The sequence below is a fragment of the Drosophila persimilis genome, unplaced genomic scaffold, assembly GCF_003286085.1.
Source record: "Drosophila persimilis strain 14011-0111.01,24,50 unplaced genomic scaffold, DperRS2 tig00000191-arrow-pilon, whole genome shotgun sequence".
In the NCBI taxonomy this organism is placed as follows: Eukaryota; Metazoa; Arthropoda; class Insecta; order Diptera; family Drosophilidae; genus Drosophila; species Drosophila persimilis.
In genome coordinates, this window is record NW_020825298.1 from 5,085,916 (window position 1) to 5,108,847 (window position 22,932).

Here is a 22,932-nt window from a genome sequence, read left to right on the forward strand (position 1 = left end):
ATTTATGGAAATTTTAATGATGTAACCATCATGATTTTTTGCGAAAATCGTGATAAAATGGATGTGCCTTTTTCCGGTGGCAGTCGATTGGCAGGACTCTCCCGATCACGAAAAGACATGCCGCTCTCCGATCGGCTGACGGATAGCGGAAATATAGCGTGCAGAAAAAACCAGTATTCTAACGAAATGCAAAATCCAAATATTCGGGAGGCTATATCTCAGACGAATAGGGCCGGATCGCTGCAGGACCAACTCTCCCAGGATCGGGAGAATCCAGACTGCCGAACTGTATCAAAATCTCGACTCCGAAAATGGGGCCGATTTTTGGCAATTTTAATGATGGTTACATCATGATTTTTTGCGAAAATCGTGATAAAATGGATGTGCCTTTTTCCGGTGGCAGTCGATTGGCAGGACTCTCCCCATTACGAAAAGACATATGTCTTCAATCAAAATCTCGACTACGAAAATAAGGCCGATTTTTGTAATTTTAATGATGTAACGTGGTGTAACGATCCGGCCGATGGAGAAAAATGATCTGAATATTAATAAAATAAGAATATATACTTACTTAATACTTTTCTCTGTGCGTTACAAACTGCTGCTTAATTATAATATACCCTCTCCAATGGTATAATGATTGTTTGATGATATTTTCCCTCGAGTTTTTCCCCACACAACAATCTGTGTGCACTGCACCATTTTAAGCATGCCCCACCGCACTAGCTGTAACCCCATTAACAGTGCCGCGCTTTGGACATCCCGTGGAGGCTTGATAAAAACTTTGCAGCTAAGGCTTCCATTTGGGAAGCTCCACAGCTCAAAAGACAGTCTTGATTGACACCTGGCCCTGTCCTGGCTTATCTAAGAGCCGCTGGCAACTATAAAAGCGGAGCTTTATTGAGCCGTGCCACAGTTACAGTCGTTGGACGTCCAAATATGTTGAAGCTTTGCTGGTTATACGTGGCCCTTGGCTGTCTGGTTGGTGAGTTATGGATAACTTGGATACGGCTTTGTCTCCGCCTCTGTTTGAGTCTGTTGAGTCTGTCCGAGTTATTACTCGTACACGCACAAAGACGGCAGCAGTGAGTGCGCTTTGATTCAGAATAATTAAAGCGCTCCAGGCCAAGAATTAATTGCTGGAACAGCAACCGGTTTCGAGGATTACTAATGCGTCAGTATGGCCTCATTAAAGAGTTCGCTGCGGCTGGCACTTGGAGAGCTTGGGCCTTGGGTCATCATGGGGAGTTCTCCGAATCGCGACAGATCAGTCGGTGGGCAACGTTTAGCTGGTCAAGATGTCCTCCAATGCGCTGGCCTGCATCTGTAATGTGATCAATCCCTGCCGGAATGAAGTATCCAACACGTTTGTGGTTATCCAGTGGCTCATCACGGGCTTTGCGGCTCTGGCTCAAGTGGTGCGGCCCGTGCTGCTGCTCTGTAAAGTAGTTCATCGACATGACTGGGCTTTTCCTGATTGGTTTTCCACTTCTCTTTTGCAGTTGGCATACGCGGGGAGGTGGCTTTAAGTCAGGAGGACTACAACAAGACCTGGATCTATATGCCAAATGGCGCGGGGAAGCCAGAGGTTGCCTATTTGGTGGAACCACCGCCGGAAAACCGTATCAATCTGCCGCAGCTAATAAAATTTGAGCTGTATGGAAGGTATGTTTCTTCTAAGATTGATTCGAGCTTCGATTTTCAATCTCATATTTTCTGGTCTTTCCAGCGATTCCTCTCTCAGCTCCAGTGCGGACTTCTGGATCGACGACAACAACTTTGAGTTCACGCAGCGACACAAGCGCGATACCTGGCAGGAAATGGCCGAGAAATTCAATCCCGAACTGGACACCAAAATCCTCGTCCACGGCTGGAAGTCCAGTACCATGAGCAACTCCATTCAGTCCATCCGCGGGGCCTACATAGAGCGCGGTCAGGTGAATGTGTTCGCCATCAATTGGCAGGATCAGGCGGACAATATATATTACCTGACTCCAGCTCGGTACACGGTTCAAGTGGGAAGAGCGGTGGCCAAATTGATCGATCTCCTGGTGGAGGAAAAGGACGCTGATCCTCAAAGAATTCACCTCATCGGCCACAGTCTGGGTGCCCACATAATGGGCTATGCGGGATCGTACACGAAGTATAGGGTGAATCGTATTACAGGCCTAGATCCTGCTCGTCCTGCATTCGAGGATTGTATTGGGCCGGAGAATCATCTGGACGACACGGATGCCAACTTTGTGGATGTCATACATAGTTGTGCGGGATATCTGGGCTTCCGCAAGCCCATTGGCATGGTGGACTTTTATCCGAATGGCGGTGGTCCACCGCAACCCGGTTGCAAGGAGCTATCCCAGATTTTCAGTGAGTATGGTTGTTGATTAGTTAGTAACAAACAGATTAGCTATCCCTATAAGTTAGACATTTTCTAGTTCTTTCTATGGAAACTACTTAGTTTTTTTCTTAAGTACAGAACAAGTACTGAGTCATTCAGTTTTGATAAATTCTTAAGACCCTTTAATGTTTCTGAAGGTAACACTGCATAAGCTAGATAGATTTCCAATCAATCTGTATAGATATTTGGATAGATTGTTCATTTCCTCATACATTTTCCCTATCTGAAATATACTTTTCCAGCTGGTTGCAGTCATGGACGCTCCTACGAATATTATGCCGAGTCCATCAACTCCCCAAAGGGTTTCTACGGTGTTCCGTGCTCGGGTCTGGACGAACTTAAGGGCAAGAACTGCACTGGCGGCAAAATCCTAATGGGTGATCCAGTGCCCCGCGATGCTCGAGGCATCTTCTTTGTGAAGACCTCGAACAAGCCGAGCTACGCCCTGGGCATTGACGAGATCTTGAACAACTGATCATCATTTTCTATTTAAAATATCAAAAATTAATATAATATTATTCGAATTAGAATTATTTACAACAAAAAACTTAATCTATGAATACAAAACGAATCCCATTTCAATTGAGGTCGGGTTCTGCGTATTATGCTATAACATCTGTGCGTCGTCGGATGATGTTGCTACTTCTATGGCTGCCGTTGGGCTGGAGCAGATCCTCGGGACGGGGCTCGATCTCGTAGTGCTTATAGCCATCCACATCGTCCAGTTCCTTGGAGGTAAACTTGGCAAGAAGTGTGCCACGACCGGCATACGGGGGGACATACTTAAATGTGGCTGCAGCTGTTCCCCCAACAGGTATCTCGGTAATCTGTTGAAAAAGTTTGTATTAGAAGAGAATACTCAGAAACATGTATTCCCATCCCCACTCACCTTAAACTTCAGTGGCTGCTCTATGCCAGGACCCTCGACGGTGAAGAGCCCCTTGTGCAAGGGTATTGGCAGTGGATTGACCAGGCGCACAATGACATCAATCTCTTTACGGGACACAATGCTGCCCTCACCCATCTGGAACTTGATGTCCGGCTTGCGTACTCGGAAATCATCCTGGGCATAATACTCGTAGTCTGTATCCTTCACTCGCGCAGAGGCGGAGATCTGAAAGGCCGCCTGGGAAGAGAGTTTCTCAAAGTACTCCTCGAAGATGACCTCCATGCGGACGTATTCGCTGGCCTTTGGCTCCAGCTCCAGTTCGAAGCCGATGGACTTAACCTCCATGGCTCCCACGCCCGTGTAAAGCACCGCATCGCAGTTGACTTGACCGGTGGCCAGATGACTCTTTTCCGCACTCTTATTGGTCACCTTTAGGACAACGCTAAAGTTTTCACCGATCTTGATGTCGTCCTTTAGCTCCATATCGAACTCTACCTCGTTGAAGTTGTCGTTAAGGTAGTACCGACTGAAGGCATGCCGTGATTGCTTCAGGGCTTTCAGCATGGTGCTACGCTCCTCCTCGGACCGCTCCGCATGCTTGTAGCTATCCGTGATGTCCTCCCGATCCCACTTGAGGACCGCCTTGGTGCTGATCAGATGTCCAATGGCCAGGGTGTCCTTTCGCAGCAGCTTCAGCGGCTGACTGGGACCGTTGTACCGCCAGTAGAGCTTGTCCGCATTGACCTCCGCAAAGACGAAGCCTCCGTCGAAGGGTCTGAGGATCTCGCCATGCTTCACCGCCAGCACGGAGGCTGGGCCCACACGGTACATGTTGTCCGATGCCTCCTGGGGCGTGGCATCCACAACCTGCCAGCCATCGTAGGCGCCATGCTGGCCCACGCCCAGATCGGGACGCTGCATCCACAGCTCGTTCCACACATGGTAGTTCCAGATGGAGTCGGTGGTCTCCGCGTCCAGCTTCTTGTTGTTGGCATCGATGAAGACGTCCACGGTGAGCGAGGCCTGGGTATCATGAGCAGAAGAGTAACATGTCACGATGCGGGCTGGTATGCCCAGACTGCGGGCAATGGTGGCCAGGACGCCACTGAAGTTCCAGCACTGGGCGAACTTCACGGACTTCTGGGTCTTGTGGAACTGCTGCAAGATCTCCGGGGAGCCCGTCCACTTAGTGGGCGCCACGCCGCCCGAGAAATCTTCCGACCAATTGCCCAGCAGCACACCATCATCATCCACAGAGTTTACCAGCGCGGACAGGGCACGGGCCACCCGCACAGGATCGCCCCTGTAGGCGGGTGGGATCCTGCCCACGGTGCCGAGAACCTTCAGGCTGCATTCGAGAACATGCCGCTCGAACTGGCCAATCTTCCACACCGAGGGACGCAGCCGGTTGTAGGAGCCTCTCCAGATGAGGGTCGTGTCGTGCATCACGTACTCTTTGCGCTGCTCGCGATCCTCCAGATACACTTGATCCTCCGGGCACCACGGATTGAACAGCACGTAGATGGGCAGCGGAACGGGATAGCTGCGGGAGCCATCACCAAGCAGCTTGGTGTCGATATCCAGACGCCACTCTGTCACCGGACAAGTCGAGGGCGGTTTGATCAGCACCGTCAGGAGCGTACCCTCGTGCGTCTCAATTCCAGCTCCCCAGTCCAGGGTGTCGCCCAGATCGTCGATGCCATCGTGGGGCACCAGAGCAGTCAGTGTGCCATGTCCTGGCCTGGGATTCTTGTCATCGGCCACGCTGAAGACAAAGTTGATGGCATCCTTGCTGGGGCTGTAGTCGCGGTTGAAGTGAATGCGCAGGCGGAAGGGTTCTCCGCGGCGCACGATGAGAGCTTCCTTGGCCGCCGCCGCATAGAAGTGGCTTGTGTGGTGCTCGTTGTGGTTATCCTCCTGGCAGAGATCCACTCGAAGCACACCGAGAACCGCCGAATTAGCCGCATCTATATAAATAACAAAATCAGATTAGTCAATTGTCGGCTCTCATTACAATCTGTCAGTGAGGGGTTCTACTCGTAGTTGATCGCTTCTGTCTGGTACAGGCGATGATCTCATAAAGCAAATGGCCTGTCAGCTGGTCTGCCCATGCGATACGATCCCCTTCCTCGCAACATACTCACTGACTAATCGCCTTTGGCCATAAACATAACAAACTTGTGCCACAATGGCCAAAAAGTTCAATGCCAAGCCAATTAATTCTCTCAGTGGACGACAATCAAAGTGACGCCAACGCTAACACACAAAAAACAGCAACAAAAATTGACAAAAAATAGCAGAGAAAAAAGTAGAAAATAGTTCTGCGAAATCTTTTCCAAGAAAGTATGTATCACAAGAGAAGAAATCAATTTTTTCAAAATATGTTGGGCCAAAGAAAATTAGCACTTAGTATATTTTGGCACGTGTTATGTCAATAAAGTAAGCTCGAATACTTTTATAACCGACTATTTCATTGTTAAAAGCCAATTTAGGAACGTTTCAAATCATACTCAATTCATAGACCGAAAGTATTCCTTCAGTTGGTCACTATCTCAATAAAGAAATATTTTTAGCGGAAAGAAGAACATTTTGGTTGAAGCATTCAAGATTTCTGTCAACACAACACAAAAAACTGAAATAAATAATTAGTTTCTGAACTAAGGATTCTTATTTGAGAATAAAAAGTGTATTATTATCTAAGATGTTAAAATAAACGGAAAGAAGCCGATTAAAAGATACGGGTTTTTTTTTGTTCCAATTCACTTTTCTAAAAAAATAATAAATCCTATATAATCGTATTTCTTAATAACCAAATGGGAAGCTTTTCTGTGATCAATGGTTTGGTGGCCAAAGAAAATATTGTTCCCCAAGAGATTATAAATTTTGGCACCTTTAGCCATTAAATGAATCTATAGAGAATATGTATATATTGAATGAATTTCAAACTATAGTGCATCTAATAGATTCCTACTCATTTGGTACTCTGGCTTTGAGGATTAAAATTTAAAATTTTTGCTTTATTTTTTTTTGCTTATTTAAGTAGACAAAAAACTGTTGTTTTTTCCTTATAGAAATCTTGTTTAATGACCAACAGGTTTTAGAGAAACTTCTTCGAAAACAATTTCAATCCAAAGCTTCTTAAATTCAGAAAAAGTGTTTTTATGTCTAAAATCCATTTACAAAGGTTACCAAAATGTATCGAACCATGAAAATGGGTCTTCCCATTCGATTTCCCTTTCCCTGAGCATCAAAAGATATTTTCCCATTGTCCAATCGTGTCCCATAAAATCTAAGCACATTAGCCAAGAGCATGATCAAAAAGGCATAATTTTTTGTTGTTTTTATTGAGAATTATCTTGCAGCTATGATACGTGGCTGACAGATGCCTCGCTGTTCCACATGGCTGCCCTGCCACCCCACCTTTTTGTGTAGTTTACTTTACTGTTCAATCAAGGGGAGCAAACAATTGAATCGTTTTAGTTGAACTTTTGATTGGAATTTCGACATTGATAAGTAATGTAATCAACTCAAATATTTGATATGTATATACGTATATAATAGCACTGAAATATGCATATTTGTATGTACGAGTATATGTGTGTTAATAAATTACGCGAAATAGCAAAAACCTCCCGAACGTGTCAAACAACCCATACAAATATTCAGAACGGAAACAAAAACACACAAAAGTGAAGTCATAGACCGAAAAAAAAACAATCAAACAAAAGCAAAATTAAATAATATTCCAAAGATTCGAAAATATTTCTGGTAGTTCCCCACAACAAGTGTAACATAACACGCTATTCGTTAATTTATGTTTTTTCTTTGATGGTTCTTAGGGGGATGGACATTTACTTTCAATATCCGGACCAGGACGTGTGCTGCGGAAGGGATTCACTCGTCGGGGCGGGGACTGTGGCCACCAGCGCTGGATCCAGCTGGGGGTATAATTCCGATAGTTCCAGTAGCTCATTTTCACTGCTGTCTAGCACGACTCGGCTTAGGGAAATTAAAGCCTTGGGGCACGACTATTTATGTGCTACGGTTTACACAAGCAGCAACAGTAACCGTAATAGCTATAATAACACAGCAAGCCTAACGGAAACGCTTCAAAGTCTCGTCTCGAATGGGTCTTTCTGTTCTTTGTCCCGTATATCGAAGTGTACGCCGCAACGCTTTAAACTAAACTGATCACTCTCTGCTCTGCCCATCAGTAAACCGCTTGGGCCAGATAGTTGCCTCGCCTTCAATGCGTGTGGTTCGCTCTCAGACATCTCTCTATATGGGCTCTCCATGTCTCTGGATCTCTCTCGGATTGGTAGTCTGTCATTAATAATTATTTACGGGAAGCAGCGCTTGAGGGCAGCTTCTAGCCGACCCGTTGGTAAGACGGCGAAGAAGCTGTTTCAGGCACTACGTCATCGTTCATGGGCAGCCAACATCTTGATTGGAAACCGCCTCAAAAGAGCAAAAAGAGCAAACTGATTGTTATGCACGGTACTAGTGGGAGTCAAGGGCATATTGTATTCGTGGGTAGAGATGTAACAGGCAGAAGGAATCGCCTGTAGGAGACCTCTTGAGGAGTTGCTACTACTACTATAGAACGGCAGTTACAATTTGCTAGCTATAAAAGGTTTAAAGAAAATGAAGTCTTTCTTGATATAGTTCTAGTTTGTTTTTGATAATTTCCTAAAATGTATAACATTTTAATTAGATCGTACTCTACATTGCGCACAAAAATGGTATCCCTAGGTCGGAACGTCCCTTATAAACTAGTTTTTCTTAGGAATTTCTCAATGCTCATCATTAATTTGCATTCGCAATTTAAGCTGTGATCTTATTAATCATTTCATTGGCTATTTGTGAGTAATAATTGTATAAATATCGAACATTTCGGGGATAGAACTGCTGTGCAAGATCATTGTCAGCTGGCAGGTGTGTTTTTGCTTTGTTTGTTTTTATACAATTTTCGAAAATTGCACCTATAAAATGAATAATTCGAGTGGCTGTTGGCTGTTGTTCGATCTAGACAAGGTACAAGTTGGTGGGCAGCTAACTACGAATTCTGATACACCCACGGCAGCAATTTGCATACATAAAAGGCGATATCAATAGAAGCGAATGCATGATTGCTGGTACGAGTATTGCACAACAAAATAAATCAATTTGAATAGAGTTAGTCAACAACAATAGCAAAGATCAAATCAAATGGGGACAGAGAGCCCCAGGCTTGGAGAAATCTTAAAGAGAGGGATAGATTTGTACAGACATGCTTCATATTTGTAGAGTAGAAAACCTCAATCAGACATATTTACTTCCTCCCTTAGTCGTTATCCTGATTGCCACTCACCCGTTGTATCTCGACCGGGAGCTCCTGCCAAGTAGTTGGCATTGACATTGCGTACACGAGGCTTGGTCTCCTCCTGATCACTCTTCTTCCACCAATCCTTACACTTTTTGCAGTACGACAGTTTCTGTCCCATACTTAGGATCTTAACAATTCCGAAACTTTGACCGAGGGAGGGCGTAGTCAAGCTCCGAGTAGATAAATATATTGGCAAACCGGTTCGCCCGTCAATTGATAAGCCTTTGCTTTGGTGTGGATTTGCCCGATGAACTTATAGGTGCGGTATTTGAACTTCAATGCCTCACTGGAGACATCCGACGTGTGCGACTACTGTCCACAATTAGCTGGCATTTTATTTTTTGGTTAAAATGCAATGGAATGCAAAGTCGAGACAATTTAAACTGTAACAGCTGTGATCACGTCATCATCGAAAGCTTCGATTGAACTGGAACGCGCCAACGTTCGACGGCGACTGTTTAGGCACCCCGTTCCGATCTGGCATCTTCGCTCAACAGTTTTTACATATGTATGGTATGCCATGCCTGACCCCAGTGTCAGCTAGTGGACGGCCTCGGGTGTCCAAAAACCAGACATGCGTGTGTAAATTGATCGGCTCTTAATGGAAACATCTCTGAGCAGATCGTAATTGTGTCATGATTGACTATGATTTCTAGATGGTGTTGCTGCTGTTCTTGGGCAGCTAATTGCTTCGGTGTAAAGATGACGTGAGGTGTGGCTGTCTGGACAGAATCTTGACAGCTTTATCGAAGCCATCTATTGAAGGCAATAGCTGCTATGGCGGATGCAGTCGTTTGGGAAGCTTGACAACCGGCTCTTCCATGCTTTCTTCAAGTCGTTCCAAGAAACTATAGAAGCTGACAGCTCTTCTTGAACTGTCGTCAGACATCTGCAAAACAGAATTTACCATTTAAAGAATGATTAATTGTAGAACCTTCACACTCACCCCGTAGTTCGCAAGTCTATTTTGAGCTCAGACTGTTTCCGGTCGTTTATTCCAGATAGGATAGTTATCATCCATCTTCGAAAAAAAATTTACAAAAATATTCGAAAAGAAATTGTCTTATGTACAAAAAAAATTACAAATATAAACAAATCAACAAACAGCTGATCGCCGGCGATAGATATTCGATTGGTGGCAACGCAAATATGAGTAAAGCTGCTATCGCATTTCAATAAAACTATCGTAAGAGAAGCATGAAGAGAATTTTGAATTTAAGAGAAAAACTATATATTCAAGAGAACAAACACGCTAAATTTACTCTCATTTTTATACCCTTGCAGAGGGTATATAGCACAAAAGGAAGCATCTTATCTCCGTCCCCAGATCGAAACCGTTCGAACCGCGCGCCGACTCTCACTCTCGTCACAACTTTTGCTGTGTAAGTGCGATAAGCATTTAGGCTTTCAGTTTCAGTTCAATATTTGATGCAGTTTCAGCTGTATATCTGATGGATTCCAAGTTGACAGAGATCCCTCGTGATCAGTGGAAAATTTTGAGGGATTTGTATGCCGGCGATCGCACAAATCTCACCGGCTATGACCTAATAGAATACTTTATAAACTGGACACCAATCGATAGTGATGAAACGATCAAGATCTATACGACCGATCTTGATTTTCCGGACCATGGCAGATATATTTTAATTGTTGTTTTTTAAGATTGATCAGATATGAGCCCAAAACTAATATAAATATTTTGCTGATAGCATACTGTGGCCAAGAAGGCGTATGTCTACTTGAATACTGTGAAAGAATCTCTGGAGGAACTGCAATCCGCGCTGTGCTCTTTGAATCTACAAACTTGGCATTTGATCTGTGGCTATGACGAACGGCTAAAGCCCATTGTTGAGCATTATTGGGCAGCAAGGGGACACCAATGTAAACTGGTACATCAGGGCACTCTTGTCTACCATTTGCCCAAATCCGAAATCAAGAAATTTCCTCGAACGTAAGACTGTAAGACCTGTCCATGAAATCTTAACTAATTACCCAATCTTTTAGAGATACTCCCTCATTTTATTGCCGTAGGCTTGAGCCCATCGAGGCCGGAGTGGTGGATAAGCACTGGCCCTATCGCTCTGCTGATTCTCTGGAACTGATAACAGGGTTCATCAAGAACAATATTAGTGCCGGCTTCTATGAGACTGGAAGTCTGCATGGCTGGTGCCTCAGGTGGGACCAGAAAGGGATTTTGGGACTTACTCTTATACTGTCATTCCTCCACAGATCTCCCCATGGGAGCATGAGCAACCTGCATGTCTTACCCGAGTACAGACGTACGGGAGTGGGTTCCATGATAGTTCGTTTCATCGCCGAATTAATTGCCGCCTCGGGATCTGAAGTTCTGGCCACGGTTGTTCCTGAGAATGAGAAATCAAGAAAAATGTTTGAGAAACTTGGCTTTCACGTCATCAATGCATTGTATTGGTCGGTAATGCCAGAATCCCAGATGCAGACAGATGAATAACATTGGATTAGATTGAAATACATATCTGACAAGAAATTGTCATAAATGTCTTGTAATTTAACAACCATCGTCGCATAAAACATTTAATTTTAGTTCAAAGTTTATAATTCCATAATTCACTGCTGCATTCAAACTGCATTTCCTTTGTTTCTACCTACTGTAAGAAAGAAAATTCAGCAAACACCAACTGTTTCTTATCTGTATCTACGAGTTACTCTCTTATATTACATTGCATATTGCTCTGAGCTCTAGATTATGGGGTGTTTCGTGCTCTTTGCATTGAATTTTAGTTTTCTATTGTTCATTCGGTTTTCAGCTATCATTCAGGTCGGTACCACGTCGGAAATGGATTCACTGGTTGAGATACCACGCGGCGATTGGATAAAGCTGCGAGATCTATATGCCGACCGAGATACGGATCCACATGGTTACATGTGCATTAATAACTATATAAATTGGGTGCAGAAAGAACCAGAACTGCCAGTCAGAGTATTATCGCTAAATGGGGAGTGGAAACAAGAGGGAACATTCCTAATAGCCGTGAGTACCAGTGTTGTATGCAATTGAGAGAACTTTTATAAGAGAATCTATCCGAATTAAGGTCGATATGGGACTTAATCTTCAGCATCTCTACTTCAATACATTGAGCGATGATCTGAGCCCAGTGACGAAGGCAATTGAATGCTTGAAGTCCTCAAATGATGAGTACCTGTTCTTTGGCTTTAGTTCTCGCTTTGAGCCTTTGGTCAGGAATTTTGGGAAGACATGTCTCCCCAAAGAACTCGGTATTGTGGACGCCGTTTGGTATTTTGCCAGCAAGGAACTTGTATCCACATTCACCATCGAGTAAGTATAAATTTTCCAATGTTCTTGACCCCCATCTCATTGTGGTATCTTCTAGAGTCCCAAATGGCATCAGACTGAACAATTTGAGTGTTAAAGATGCCGAAACGGTCAACGAAATCTGGCCACATCGTGCTCATGATTCCGTGAAATTTGTCCGACGGCTGATTCGATATAATGAAAATGTTGGCGCCTATGATGAGACTGGAAAATTGGTGGCCTGGTGCCTGAGGTGAGACAATTCGATTGATTCCTAGTGCGATCCATAAATTACTCCCTCTTCTCACCCGATAGATTGCCAATTGGTGCCTTGGGTCTGCTCCAAGTTCTAGAATCGCATAAGCGCCTGGGCCTGGGCAGCCTCATGGTTCGCGCTCTGTCGAAAAAGATCAATGATTTGGGCGAATCAGTCGTAGCTCCGGTGGTAACACAAAATTCAGCCTCCCGCGGAATGTTTGAGAAAATCGGTTTCCAACCGATTGATAAAGTCTATTGGGCCGAATAAACAGATCAATAGATAAGGAAAATAAAAGACCCTAATCAAACATCTCTTATCTCAAACTTGAATTATCAATTATAATATAATCTAATAGCTAATAAATGCGAAGTCCGCCTATGCCTTGGGTGTTCTATTTCTTTTCCGTTTGGTTATTGAACTTGAAGAACTTCTAGAAAACAGAAGATAAGATGACAGGCGGGCTGTATTCCGAGGCATAGAAACAGCATACGATGGCAGTTTGATTGGGTTAATTGATATATTGTTTATGTCTAAGTTTATAAACAAAAATATAATTGCTTTTCCTGGGGTTTTCCTAGGGGAAGAGATGGTTTGGATTATACAAGTGACTCATTCAATCATTGGATTCATCTGATTAGTCATCACTAAAATGTAATTTAAATTACAGTTTTTTTCAACTTTTGTTTTACTTTTCAAAAATAAAAAATTGGTTTACAAAGCGATAATCACCTTCGCGTGACCAAAGTTAATTCAATCTTCGTTTGTTTGTCAATTGTCAGTGTTTCCTCCAAAGCTTGCCCGACGAGAATGATTTCATGGTGTTGAAGATTAATGGTGACAAAAATTAATACAAAATATTCGGCGATTTCTAAATGCAGTGCAATTGCACCAAATTGAATGCAGTATGTCAAAGACATTTTTACAAACAAATGCAATTTTCGTAATAAATAAACAACATTTGATACATCATTTGGCTATTTAAGGTAGAACGTACATTCAGACCAGCTCTGGAGGTCCCGAACTTGGAATATTGTATGATCTTAAAATGTGTCGGAAATGTGCTAAGGTCGGAGTGCTTCCCGCTCTTCTCTACTAAAGCCTAATGGTCATGTTAATCCGCGTTTTTTTGTTAGAAGCGGCTTTTACCTGCATCATCGCTTCAACGGATTTCCATATCATTCTTCTGCCAAAATGGGGAAACCCCTAACATTATCACAAAGGGCCTTGTTAGAGCTCCACAAAAGCGCAAACTTTCCAGTGACGGGGTCTGAGAATACGCATCTAACATAAATCATACAATATATGTAGCTTATAAATATTTAAAATATTTACTCTACCTCTTTGTGTATTTGGCGGGAGAGATATAAAGAGAGAGCACATTAGTATGCACGTCACATGAGGTCGGGAGAGATAGAGAGAGAGCTTCAATGGATTTCCGCTACTGGTTTCGCAGAAAAATGAGGGAGGCACCGGCATGCCGCGCTGTGTCTCATCCGTACAACCCAGAAAGTACCGATCATACCGATTGGAATCAATAACAAGTGCAGACAACCCCCTCTCGGGGGCATCAATGTAAACAGAGTCCGATCGGGGTATAACCCAGACCAGATGGTATGGGTATGAGTCGACGGCCAAACAAACGCTAGCGAGAAAATTACAGGGCCAGAAAGAGAGAGAGAGAGAGAGAGAGAGAGAGCTCGGCTTGAAGGAGCTGCTCGGTGTGTACGTACAACAGTTCGTATTAAACCTGATAACGAGTTTCCGATTCAAGTTTTATAACGATTCGCGCTGAGCGGTGGCAGTTTAGTCTGTCGCCTGGTGTTAGCAACGCAGCTGCCTCGATCGCGTTCGAATTCTAAGCTCGCGTACTCACACTCATACTAAACATATATACTATATATAGCAAATATATATAGGTATATCTGTGTGCTCATCTACGGATTCACTGATCCGATAAGATTCGAAATTACTCGTATTATTACTCGTACAATATGTGGCGCCTACTGTTCGCTTTACTGGTGATGATGAGTGTGGTCCGATCAGAGACAGATCTGTGGCGATCCGATCTCCGCACTCCCGAGACCCAGGCCTACATCATGCGGCTCCAGCAAGAGAACGCGCAACAGCAGCAAGACAGCCAACAGCCATCACAGCCCGAGTTCCAGTTCCAGCCCATACAGGAATCAGCACCTCTGCTATCGCCCGGCCTTGTCAGTGGCCTTCCCAACAAGAACGTGAACAGTCGGATAGGGTCAACAACTGGGAGTGCTGGCAGCTCTGCTTGGGGTGGCGGTGGTGCTTCTTCCGGCTCCGCTTCCGGCTCATCCTACGTGGACGTTGCCAGCTCGGATCAGATAGCTCGCAGTGTGTTGAACTTCGCCCAGAATCTGGCGAATCAACTGAGCGGTAGATATCGCAAGACAGAGGTATTCTCGCCTCTCAGCATTGTCTCTTCGCTGGCTCTGCTACTGCTCGGCGCCAAGGGACGCAGCTACCAGGAGCTGTCGTCTGTGTTCGGCACGTCGGATACAATCAAATTTCACGAGCAATTCGGCCTGATGCTCCAGGATGTGCGGCAACCCAACCTCGAGATGGTGTCCTCCGGCCGCCCACTCGTCCCGTGGCGGACAAGTAATGGCCAGCGCACGTACCGACGATATCTGCGACCTGCACCCCACGAGGTGCATCTGGCCAACGGACTTTTCACCCAGACGGGCTACACGCTCAATGCCGGCTACAGGTGAGTTTAATTAACGATAAACTGGATCTGAGCTGAGCTCAGGTTGGAGATGGGAAATGCCAGACTATTAGTGGCTGCCTTGAGCTGCTTCGGACGGGATGGCCCCATCGGATCGGATCGTTGGGAAGTGATCGAGCAGCGATCTGGAATATCAAGAATGATTCAACGGCGAATCATGTAAAGTAAGATTGGGATTGTTTGATTGGGAGATCACTTATCTGTGCCATTTCAATGCAAAGAAATGTGCAAGATCGAATCCAATACAGATTGACTTGAGAGAAAAATGTTGTTTAGCAAGCAGTCTATGATTAACACTTTTCAAGAATGGAAAGACTTTCTCGCATATATTCTATATATGCATGCAAATTTCACGTATACTCACATATGGATTAAATTAACGAATTATCAGCAAAGCGTGATCAATTATAAACTTTAAATAGCATGGGAAAAGCAATCTGATGAAATGTATAGCATAGTAGGAAAATCCCTAGCAACTCCATACAATGAGGTTCTCCCTCCGTGAATTACCATAAACTTTAATGATCTACAGCGCCAATCTGTTAGTTTCAGTGAACCATTTTAAAGTGTTTCTTTATTGCATTGACTACAATTCTCCTATTCTGTCCATCCCGAGAACCAGCTGTTACAACTTATCTTCCAAATGATCTTGCACTAATTCGTTAGCTAATGTTGATTTTTCACTCATGTGCTGTATTTTATTTGCATTTGCAGTCAAGTGATCCGTGAAATATATGGATCGGATCTGGAGACGCAGGATTTTGAAGCGAGTCCGGCTAAGGCGCGTTACAACATCAACAGCTGGGTGGCGCAACACACGCGAAACCATATTGACAGCATCATATCAAGCGATATACCGCAGAGTACTCGAATGATTCTGGCCAATGCCCTGTACTTCAAGGGCTTCTGGGAGACGGACTTCATCGAGTCAGCCACCAAGCCGGACAGTTTCTATCCGAATGGCGAGGGCACACAACCGGTGCTGAGTGTCCCGATGATGGCTACGGGGGGCAGTTTTCCCTACCACGAGGATCATCAGCTGGGCTGCAAGATCCTTGGCCTGCCCTATCGCGGCAACCTGAGCACCATGTATATCATCCAGCCCTTCAAGTCGTCGGTGGACAAGTTGAATATGCTCCAGCAGAGACTGAACGCAGACGTGATCGAGGACCTGATCAGCAGGATGGTTCGCCGGTCTGCCGTGATGGCCTTTCCCAAGATGCACATTACAGAGTCCGTCAGCCTGAAGACCATGCTCCAGCACATGGGTATCGGCGGCATCTTCAGTACAGTCCAAAACGATCTATCCCTGATTGCCACAAATGAGGCGCAATCTGCGGCGGGTGGTCACTCGGCCTCCTCAGATCGACTGAGCAATAGTCTGGGGGGCAACGCCTTACATAATCTGGAGGCCCAACGGAGTGCATCTCCAGCGGCACGCTCCGATCTAGTGGTGGATGACATTGTCCACAAGGTTGACTTCACCGTCAACGAACAGGGCACGGAGGCAGCGGCGGCCACGGTCACGTATGTGAAGAAATCCGGACCCGATGTACTCTTCCGGGGCGACACACCATTCATTGTCTTGGTGCGCCATGATCCAACCAAGCTTATCCTGTTCTATGGGATCATCAATGAACCGCCAACGGCTAATTAGGTTTCGTTTCGAATGTCTAGGAATTAGTATGTAAGATCGTTGACTTTTTAGTTAGGCATTTAAGAAGCAATTTAATATGATAATAAACTAAGTGAAATAGTGTACAAAAAACCGATGGTTCTTTCTTCTTTTCTGAGTTTGAGTTTGGAATTTTATTTCAAATTCGAATTTATACCGCCAAATTTCGGGTTTGCTCCAGTCGATATTTATATCGATATGGCGCTGCACATTTGAGTCACAACCAGGGTGACCATTTACGGTATTTTTGATACTTTTCGGTATTTTTTTAAGGTTAAGTTTGAACCGGCGGTATATTTTTTAAAGGAGACGGTATATTTTAGTATATTTCTGAGGGTCGGCCAGTAAATTTTAACGATAAATCCGCGGTTACACTGGTCAAAACAGCTGACTTGTTGGCTTTGTTTTGGATTTGTTTTTTTCGAATTTCCAGGCTTAGAACGTGCAAAATGATGTCCTTACCGGATACAGACAGTGAGGATGAGCTGCCCCCCGGCTGGGAAGAGCGCGCCACAGACGACGGCACCGTCTGCTATGTGAAGTATAAAGGTCAAGCTCAATCGCAAAACGTAGCTGATAAATGGATTTTTATCTCTTCAGCCAGCAAAACAAAACCTCTCAGTGGACACATCCAAGAACTGGCCGGTCCAAACGCATTACTGGGGAACTGCCGATTGGCTGGGAAAAGTACTATGACGAGCAGCTCAAGAAATTTATATTCCTGAACAAAGAAACCCAGCAGCGTAGCAATGTGGATCCCCGACTAGCCTTCGCTGTGGAAGAGCCCACTCAGAATGTGGCTCAGGTCCGGCAGAGATTTGATTCCTGCAGCACAGCACTACAGGTGCTCCATGGCAAGGATCTGCATGGACGAATTGCTCTGATAACCGGAGCGAATTGCGGCATTGGCTTTGAGACTGCTCGCTCTCTGACTCAACATGGCTGTGAGATCATATTCGCCTGTCGTAGTCGGGCCAGCGCAGAAGCTGCCATTGACCGGATTGCCCAGGAGCGACCCTCGGCTCGGGCCCGCTGCCGTTTTGTGGCCCTCGATTTGAGTTCGTTGCGTGCTGTCCAGCAGTTTGTGCGGGAGATCAAGGAGAGTGTGAAGTGAGTGCCTACCAATTAGGTTTACTAGTATACAAAATATACAAATTCATGTATTTTCCAGCCACATTGATTACCTCTTCTTAAACGCGGGCGTTTTCGCCTTACCCTATTCGACGACCGTGGATGGTCTGGAGACCACATTCCAAGTATCGCATCTGTCCCATTTCTACTTGACTATGCAACTGGAGACGTTGTTTGATTACAAGACGAGGATTGTGGTTCTGTCATCTGAGTCGCACAGGTATTTATTTATTTGAAATATGATGCGGGGTTTTGTTAGTTAATAGAACAATTGTCAGACTGTTGATATACGATAAGGCCTCAAATGCAAACTAAACAATTGATATGAAAAGAATGCAGAAAACTGCATTTTCATTGATAAGGTGAAGTTTCCTTTAAGGTGAATCTATATCTGAATTATCAAGTTTGAAAGAAAGCCGAAATTGATACCATCTTACCATTAACAATAGGTAGTCCACTCCCTTTCAAAACTTCTTTCAGAATACATTTGTATGTATTTTACGTTGTAGTGTCATGTTGAACTGGGATCACTTGCGTTGCCTCCAGTGTAAATCCCATTCAAGTTCCATATTTTCCTTTTGTGCGGCAAGCATTTGACACTTTTGCAACCGGTATTCGTAGAGTATGAGGTATATTCATCATGGTCTTTGCAACAGGAACTGAAGGCAGCGTTTTGCGATCCCCCATACCCACAATCGATCTAGTGGCGAATCTTATCAATGACCAAAGTCTGTTGTATTTGGTTTTTGGGTCAGCGTCAGTTAATCACTGCTAATCGCTCGTTTTATCTGCACAGTCCAAAATATGTAGACCAGACTGCATTTTTGGTTTATTTTGAAACATGTTTCTGAAAATAGATCCCATATGGGGGCTATAAAACGGAAGGACTCGAGAGAAATCTAAATATTTGGCATTTGAAAAGTTCTTCAGAATACATAGGTTTGATCGGTGTTATAAATCTCAGAGATCTTACTAGAGTAGCGAGGTATTTGGTGGTCGTCACCATCGCTTATGGCGCTCCTACATGTCTTCATTTATTTATTTTATTTGCGAGTTGATTGCACTTTTATGCCCCTCCGCAATGTGGACTTTGGACCCGACCGGTTTCTTTTCGCTTTGGGGCCAAACTATTCATAGTGCGAGCCAAAAATAAATAATTTCGCCTGCATACTAATTTCGCAGCTATGCCATGTAGGCTAGTGTAGGTTTCCAAAAAATCTTTAATCTTGTGGCGTCACTCCAGCTGCTTCGACTCTTTTGTGTTTGTCTACGATTGAAGCTCTGTTTGGTCTCGTTTCAAGGCGAAACGCAATTGAACTTCGATCTACCATCCAACGGCGATCCAGAGCTGCGCACAATTCGTATTCGTAATTTCAGATAAACCAGAATCAACCACTCTGCTATCAAAAAAAACAACGCCACAGCTTTGATTACATTATCGAAACCCCACATGTAGAGGCAGGGCGCAACCCTCACGTGCAGATGTAAGCACAGTGGAATGTAGTATGGACATACATACATATATTGAATACAGAGGGTCGTAAAGAAATGCTAAAGAAAAAATCCATTAATTTTGAGTAAGACATTCAAATGGACATCTCTCAGGGAAATATCACTTTTAGAGATAGGCAGCTATTGATGCTGTGAAATGGACTAGGAAAAATCGGAACACTCTATAGAACTTCCTTAGAAAATCTCAACAGTTGGGTCAATTTGGAAATTAATATCCACCATTAAAAGGGATCTACCACATAATCCTACTGGCCGGTATAAAAAATATATCAAACGGATATAAGTAATTATAGTCAAACTTCTTAACCGTTAACATCCCCAAGTCGAGTTTATAAGAAAACCTGTAGGATTCCAATTCTGTGAAATGTCTTTCATAACCAGAACATCATATATAACTCTTTCATAAGAGAATTTCATGAGAAATAAAGATCAGTTGATATAGTCGATGGGTTCAGTTAAGTCATAGCACTTTTACTGCACCTTAATAGGAACTTAGTTTCCATCATCTCTTGATCCACTGTGCCCAGTGTCACACATATAAAAATGATGGAAGACTCGCGTGAATCGAGTGGAGGAAGCACAAAACGCAATTGAATGGAGAGGGGAGTTTGTTACGAGTATTGGAGGTGGTTTCTTTTTTTCTGCCGCTGCTGCTGCCTCTGCGGCTGCCTCTGCTGCTGTGCGCGTTGCTCTGCTCACGTACTACATTTTTGGCTTCTCGTTTCGAGTATGTATCTTTCCAGTCCGGGTCTGGCGTGCAACAAAAAGTCGCGTGCGCCATGCGGTGTACTTGCTGATAGTCATGTATGCCACAAAATGTTCGGCCAAGATTTGATGAATTATACCCAGTTCCTATTGGGGTCAAAAGCGAAGCAAATGGGTGCTAACTGATAAACATTTTCGAATCATTTTGAAGGCAAACAACACTCCATAATGATTGAAGATCCCTGTGAAATGAACAGATTTTTTTGTTTGCACAATTGAAAAGATTTTCACATCATTATGCAGAAATCTTTAATGCATTTAGCTAATGCAATTACTATTTGTTATTAATTGCTCAAATGAATGCTAAGCTGGAGCCCCTCGTTGCACGTCTGCTCAAATATGATCCACTCCGTACAAGTACAAGTGCCATAAACAACACGTATGCTCGTTTCGGCCTGTACCTACCGCAACACAAGCACAAACCAACAACAACAAATAACTCCCACAAACCCGAACAACAGCCAGCCCAACAGCAAGTTCCATTTATCTAGAAAGCAGCAAATGTATGCATAAATAAATACAAATTTGCATAGATTTTTGCGACGTTATTTTTACATTGACCGTTCTGTTCTGTTTCGTTCTGTGGGCTGTGGCCCCAAGCCGAGAGCGCTGGTCGGGCATTTGAAAAATGAAAACAAATCCAAAGTCCAGAATGTGCGCGAATCAAACTTTCATGTTGGAGGCGGCTCTATGCGCCCTGAGCATGCGCTACACGAAAAGGAGCTCCCTCTCCATTGATGAAGCCCCTCTGAACAGACTCTCAGAAGACACTTCCGACAGTCCTTGTGGGACACAGTTTAATGTCTGGGCTTTGTTTCACTAGCCACTTGTTGTAGCCCATTGTTGGGTTCAGTCATGATAAATATATGTACATATGTGTGTACGTAGGAGAGGGCTTAGTCATTGTCAATGACCTGTACTTTGTGGCTGTTCTGTTTGTTGATTCTGACTTGATGCATCTCATTAATAACGAGCGTTAAGCGCCGGCAGTACACAAGAACAACGACAATGCCAATCAAGACTCGTTTGGCGATTGGCGTTGACGGGGGACAAAGTCCACTGGGTTCGGCTGGATGAATAATATATGCTGATCCATACGTACTAACTCAAATTGGAAGAACTGGGCTAACCAGCAAATGCGTCTTAAAAATGAACAATCCTTTCTTTTCCATCGCTTGTATTCAGGTTCGCCAATCTGCCTGTGGACAACCTGGCCATTCATCATGTATCCCCACCGGCGGAGAAATACTGGAGCATGATGGCCTACAACAATGCAAAGCTGTGCAACGTACTTTTCGCCCAGGAGCTGGCTCAAGTGAGTCCAGACCAAATTTGGCACCAAGAATTAGGTCACTAATTGAACTCTTATCCTCTGTACCTACCTGAAGCGCTGGAAGCAACGCGGAATCTCTGTGTTCTCCGTGCATCCTGGGAATATGGTCTCCACGGAATTGTCGCGTAATTATTGGTTCTATCGATGGCTGTTTGCCATCGTCAGACCCTTTACCAAGTCCCTGGTGAGAAAAAGAGACACGCATTTAATTTAATTGACTATCACTTATAAGAGTACTCTCTCTGACAGCAACAAGCTGCTGCCACCAGCATCTACTGTGCCACAGCCAACGAGCTGACAGGATTGTCGGGACTATACTTTAACAACTGCTACTTCTGTGAGCCCAGCAAGCTCTCCAAGAGTGCTGCACTGCAGCAGCAACTGTGGCACCTCAGCGAGCACCTAGTCTCCGAACTGCTGGAGGACCATTAAATTACACCAAACAAATGTTGTGTTCTTTGTAAAATTTTTATATTTATACTTTATATACTAAACCATAATATTAAGCGTCGAGTATACGTGATTTACTTTGTTTCTTAATTGTAATTTTTAAATAACAGCCTAAGTGCTAGCTAAAGGAACTTTTGGGGGGACTAGAAATCGGAGACGCGACCCTTGCGCTCCCAATCGCCATAGCGTGTTGGCTCCGGACCGGCGGGACCGCCGACCTCGCCTGTGTAAGGATTCGTCTGATTGGGCCACTGCTTTAGGGGCTCCTTCTCCTGGTAGGGATGGCGAGAGAACTCGTCTAATTTCCCCAGCGGCGTCTTGGCACGCAGCTTCTTCTGGAAGGCCATCAGCTTCTCGGTCCGTGTCTTCGGCTCGGAGACATCAACGACCAAATCGTTGCCACCAACTGTTGCACGCCAGGCGCTGCTCGTCGACAGGTAGCTCACTAGTTTGGTAAATGGAGATGATTATTTTCGGCTAACACTCGCGGAGGATTAGACACACACCTTGCTTGCCCACCTGCGGCAGGGCGCGCATGGATTGTTTGGCCATGGATTGCATGTTGATTCTGTTCAGTTGCTCTTGTTATGCAAGAAATGCCGGCAATTCTCTCGACTTTAACTATTTTTACGGAACTTTTATCTCACACAGCTGTTTGTGTTGTGTGTTGTCACTCGGGTGTGCGCGTTTGTTTTTGCGATGCTCTCGGATGTGGCGGTTGGCTTTTATAGTCGCTGCCTCGGCTTGTTTTTATTTTTTTTATTATTATTTTGCGCGCCCGTCAGTGTGACCGCGGATTTAACGATATACGGTCTGATCCCCAGAAAAATACCAAAATATACCGTAAATATACTGACGAAATCATGTTCTAATATACATATTCCTCGATTTTGATATTCCGTTGAATATTGCTGGCTAACTAGAACCCTTAGCTCTGCCCACATAATTTAAGGTCATTGATGAATACATTTTCTATATGACTGAATTATTTTAGGGACTCCCTTTTTTTGATTGTGTCTAAAATTCGGCTTAAACAAAAAAGATCAAGAAGCTCGCCGCCGTCAAATACTGTAGAGGCAGTGTTACCCATAAGTGACCCCCATAC

The 22,932-nt window shown here is 44.3% G+C and overlaps 7 protein-coding genes across 9 annotated transcripts; 5 read left to right on the forward strand and 2 right to left on the reverse strand.

Moving 5' to 3' along the window:
- Positions 1-939: 939 nt before the first annotated feature.
- On the forward strand, positions 940-2,873 carry LOC6589117 (pancreatic lipase-related protein 2). 2 transcript variants are annotated; one of them, XM_026988994.1, is made up of 4 exons: positions 940-985; positions 1,503-1,665; positions 1,730-2,367; positions 2,641-2,873. In XM_026988994.1, the coding sequence occupies exons 1-4, from the start codon at positions 940-942 to the stop codon at positions 2,871-2,873; spliced, it is 1,080 nt and encodes a 359-aa protein (XP_026844795.1). The 2 variants fall into 2 exon arrangements, with proteins under 2 accessions (XP_026844795.1, XP_026844794.1); XM_026988993.1 differs by lacking the exon at positions 940-985 and adding an exon at positions 1,299-1,440.
- Positions 2,871-9,665, reverse strand: LOC6589116 (annulin). Of its 2 annotated transcripts, XM_002015236.2 has the most exons (4): positions 9,599-9,665; positions 8,638-9,541; positions 3,288-5,254; positions 2,871-3,225 (listed from the first exon to the last, which is right to left on the reverse strand). In XM_002015236.2, exons 2-4 carry the CDS (start codon positions 8,768-8,770, stop codon positions 3,001-3,003), a joined length of 2,325 nt encoding a protein of 774 aa, XP_002015272.1. In that variant the 5' UTR covers positions 8,771-9,541; positions 9,599-9,665; the 3' UTR covers positions 2,871-3,000. The 2 variants fall into 2 exon arrangements, with proteins under 2 accessions (XP_002015272.1, XP_026844792.1); XM_026988991.1 differs by lacking the exons at positions 8,638-9,541; positions 9,599-9,665 and adding an exon at positions 7,143-7,438.
- Positions 9,666-10,019: 354 nt separating this feature from the next.
- On the forward strand, positions 10,020-11,269 carry LOC6589562. Its single transcript, XM_026988995.1, has 5 exons — positions 10,020-10,034; positions 10,087-10,301; positions 10,362-10,603; positions 10,657-10,827; positions 10,882-11,269. The coding sequence occupies exons 2-5, from the start codon at positions 10,104-10,106 to the stop codon at positions 11,120-11,122; spliced, it is 852 nt and encodes a 283-aa protein (XP_026844796.1). The 5' UTR covers positions 10,020-10,034; positions 10,087-10,103; the 3' UTR covers positions 11,123-11,269.
- Positions 11,270-11,453: 184 nt separating this feature from the next.
- Positions 11,454-12,581, forward strand: LOC6589561. The gene is made up of 4 exons (XM_002015234.2): positions 11,454-11,662; positions 11,724-11,968; positions 12,024-12,197; positions 12,260-12,581. Exons 1-4 carry the CDS (start codon positions 11,468-11,470, stop codon positions 12,468-12,470), a joined length of 825 nt encoding a protein of 274 aa, XP_002015270.1. The 5' UTR covers positions 11,454-11,467; the 3' UTR covers positions 12,471-12,581.
- A 1,462-nt stretch (positions 12,582-14,043) lies between these two features.
- Positions 14,044-16,722, forward strand: LOC6589560 (serine protease inhibitor 28Dc). The gene is made up of 2 exons (XM_002015233.2): positions 14,044-14,943; positions 15,676-16,722. The coding sequence occupies exons 1-2, from the start codon at positions 14,195-14,197 to the stop codon at positions 16,616-16,618; spliced, it is 1,692 nt and encodes a 563-aa protein (XP_002015269.1). The 5' UTR covers positions 14,044-14,194; the 3' UTR covers positions 16,619-16,722.
- Positions 16,723-17,057: 335 nt separating this feature from the next.
- LOC6589559 (WW domain-containing oxidoreductase) lies at positions 17,058-21,888 on the forward strand. The gene is made up of 6 exons (XM_002015232.2): positions 17,058-17,177; positions 17,237-17,746; positions 17,808-17,987; positions 21,230-21,359; positions 21,433-21,561; positions 21,627-21,888. Exons 1-6 carry the CDS (start codon positions 17,086-17,088, stop codon positions 21,807-21,809), a joined length of 1,224 nt encoding a protein of 407 aa, XP_002015268.1. The 5' UTR covers positions 17,058-17,085; the 3' UTR covers positions 21,810-21,888.
- LOC6589558 (succinate dehydrogenase assembly factor 4, mitochondrial) lies at positions 21,832-22,535 on the reverse strand. Its single transcript, XM_002015231.2, has 2 exons — positions 22,334-22,535; positions 21,832-22,272 (listed from the first exon to the last, which is right to left on the reverse strand). The coding sequence occupies exons 1-2, from the start codon at positions 22,386-22,388 to the stop codon at positions 21,971-21,973; spliced, it is 357 nt and encodes a 118-aa protein (XP_002015267.1). The 5' UTR covers positions 22,389-22,535; the 3' UTR covers positions 21,832-21,970.
- Between the last annotated feature and the right edge of the window lie 397 nt (positions 22,536-22,932).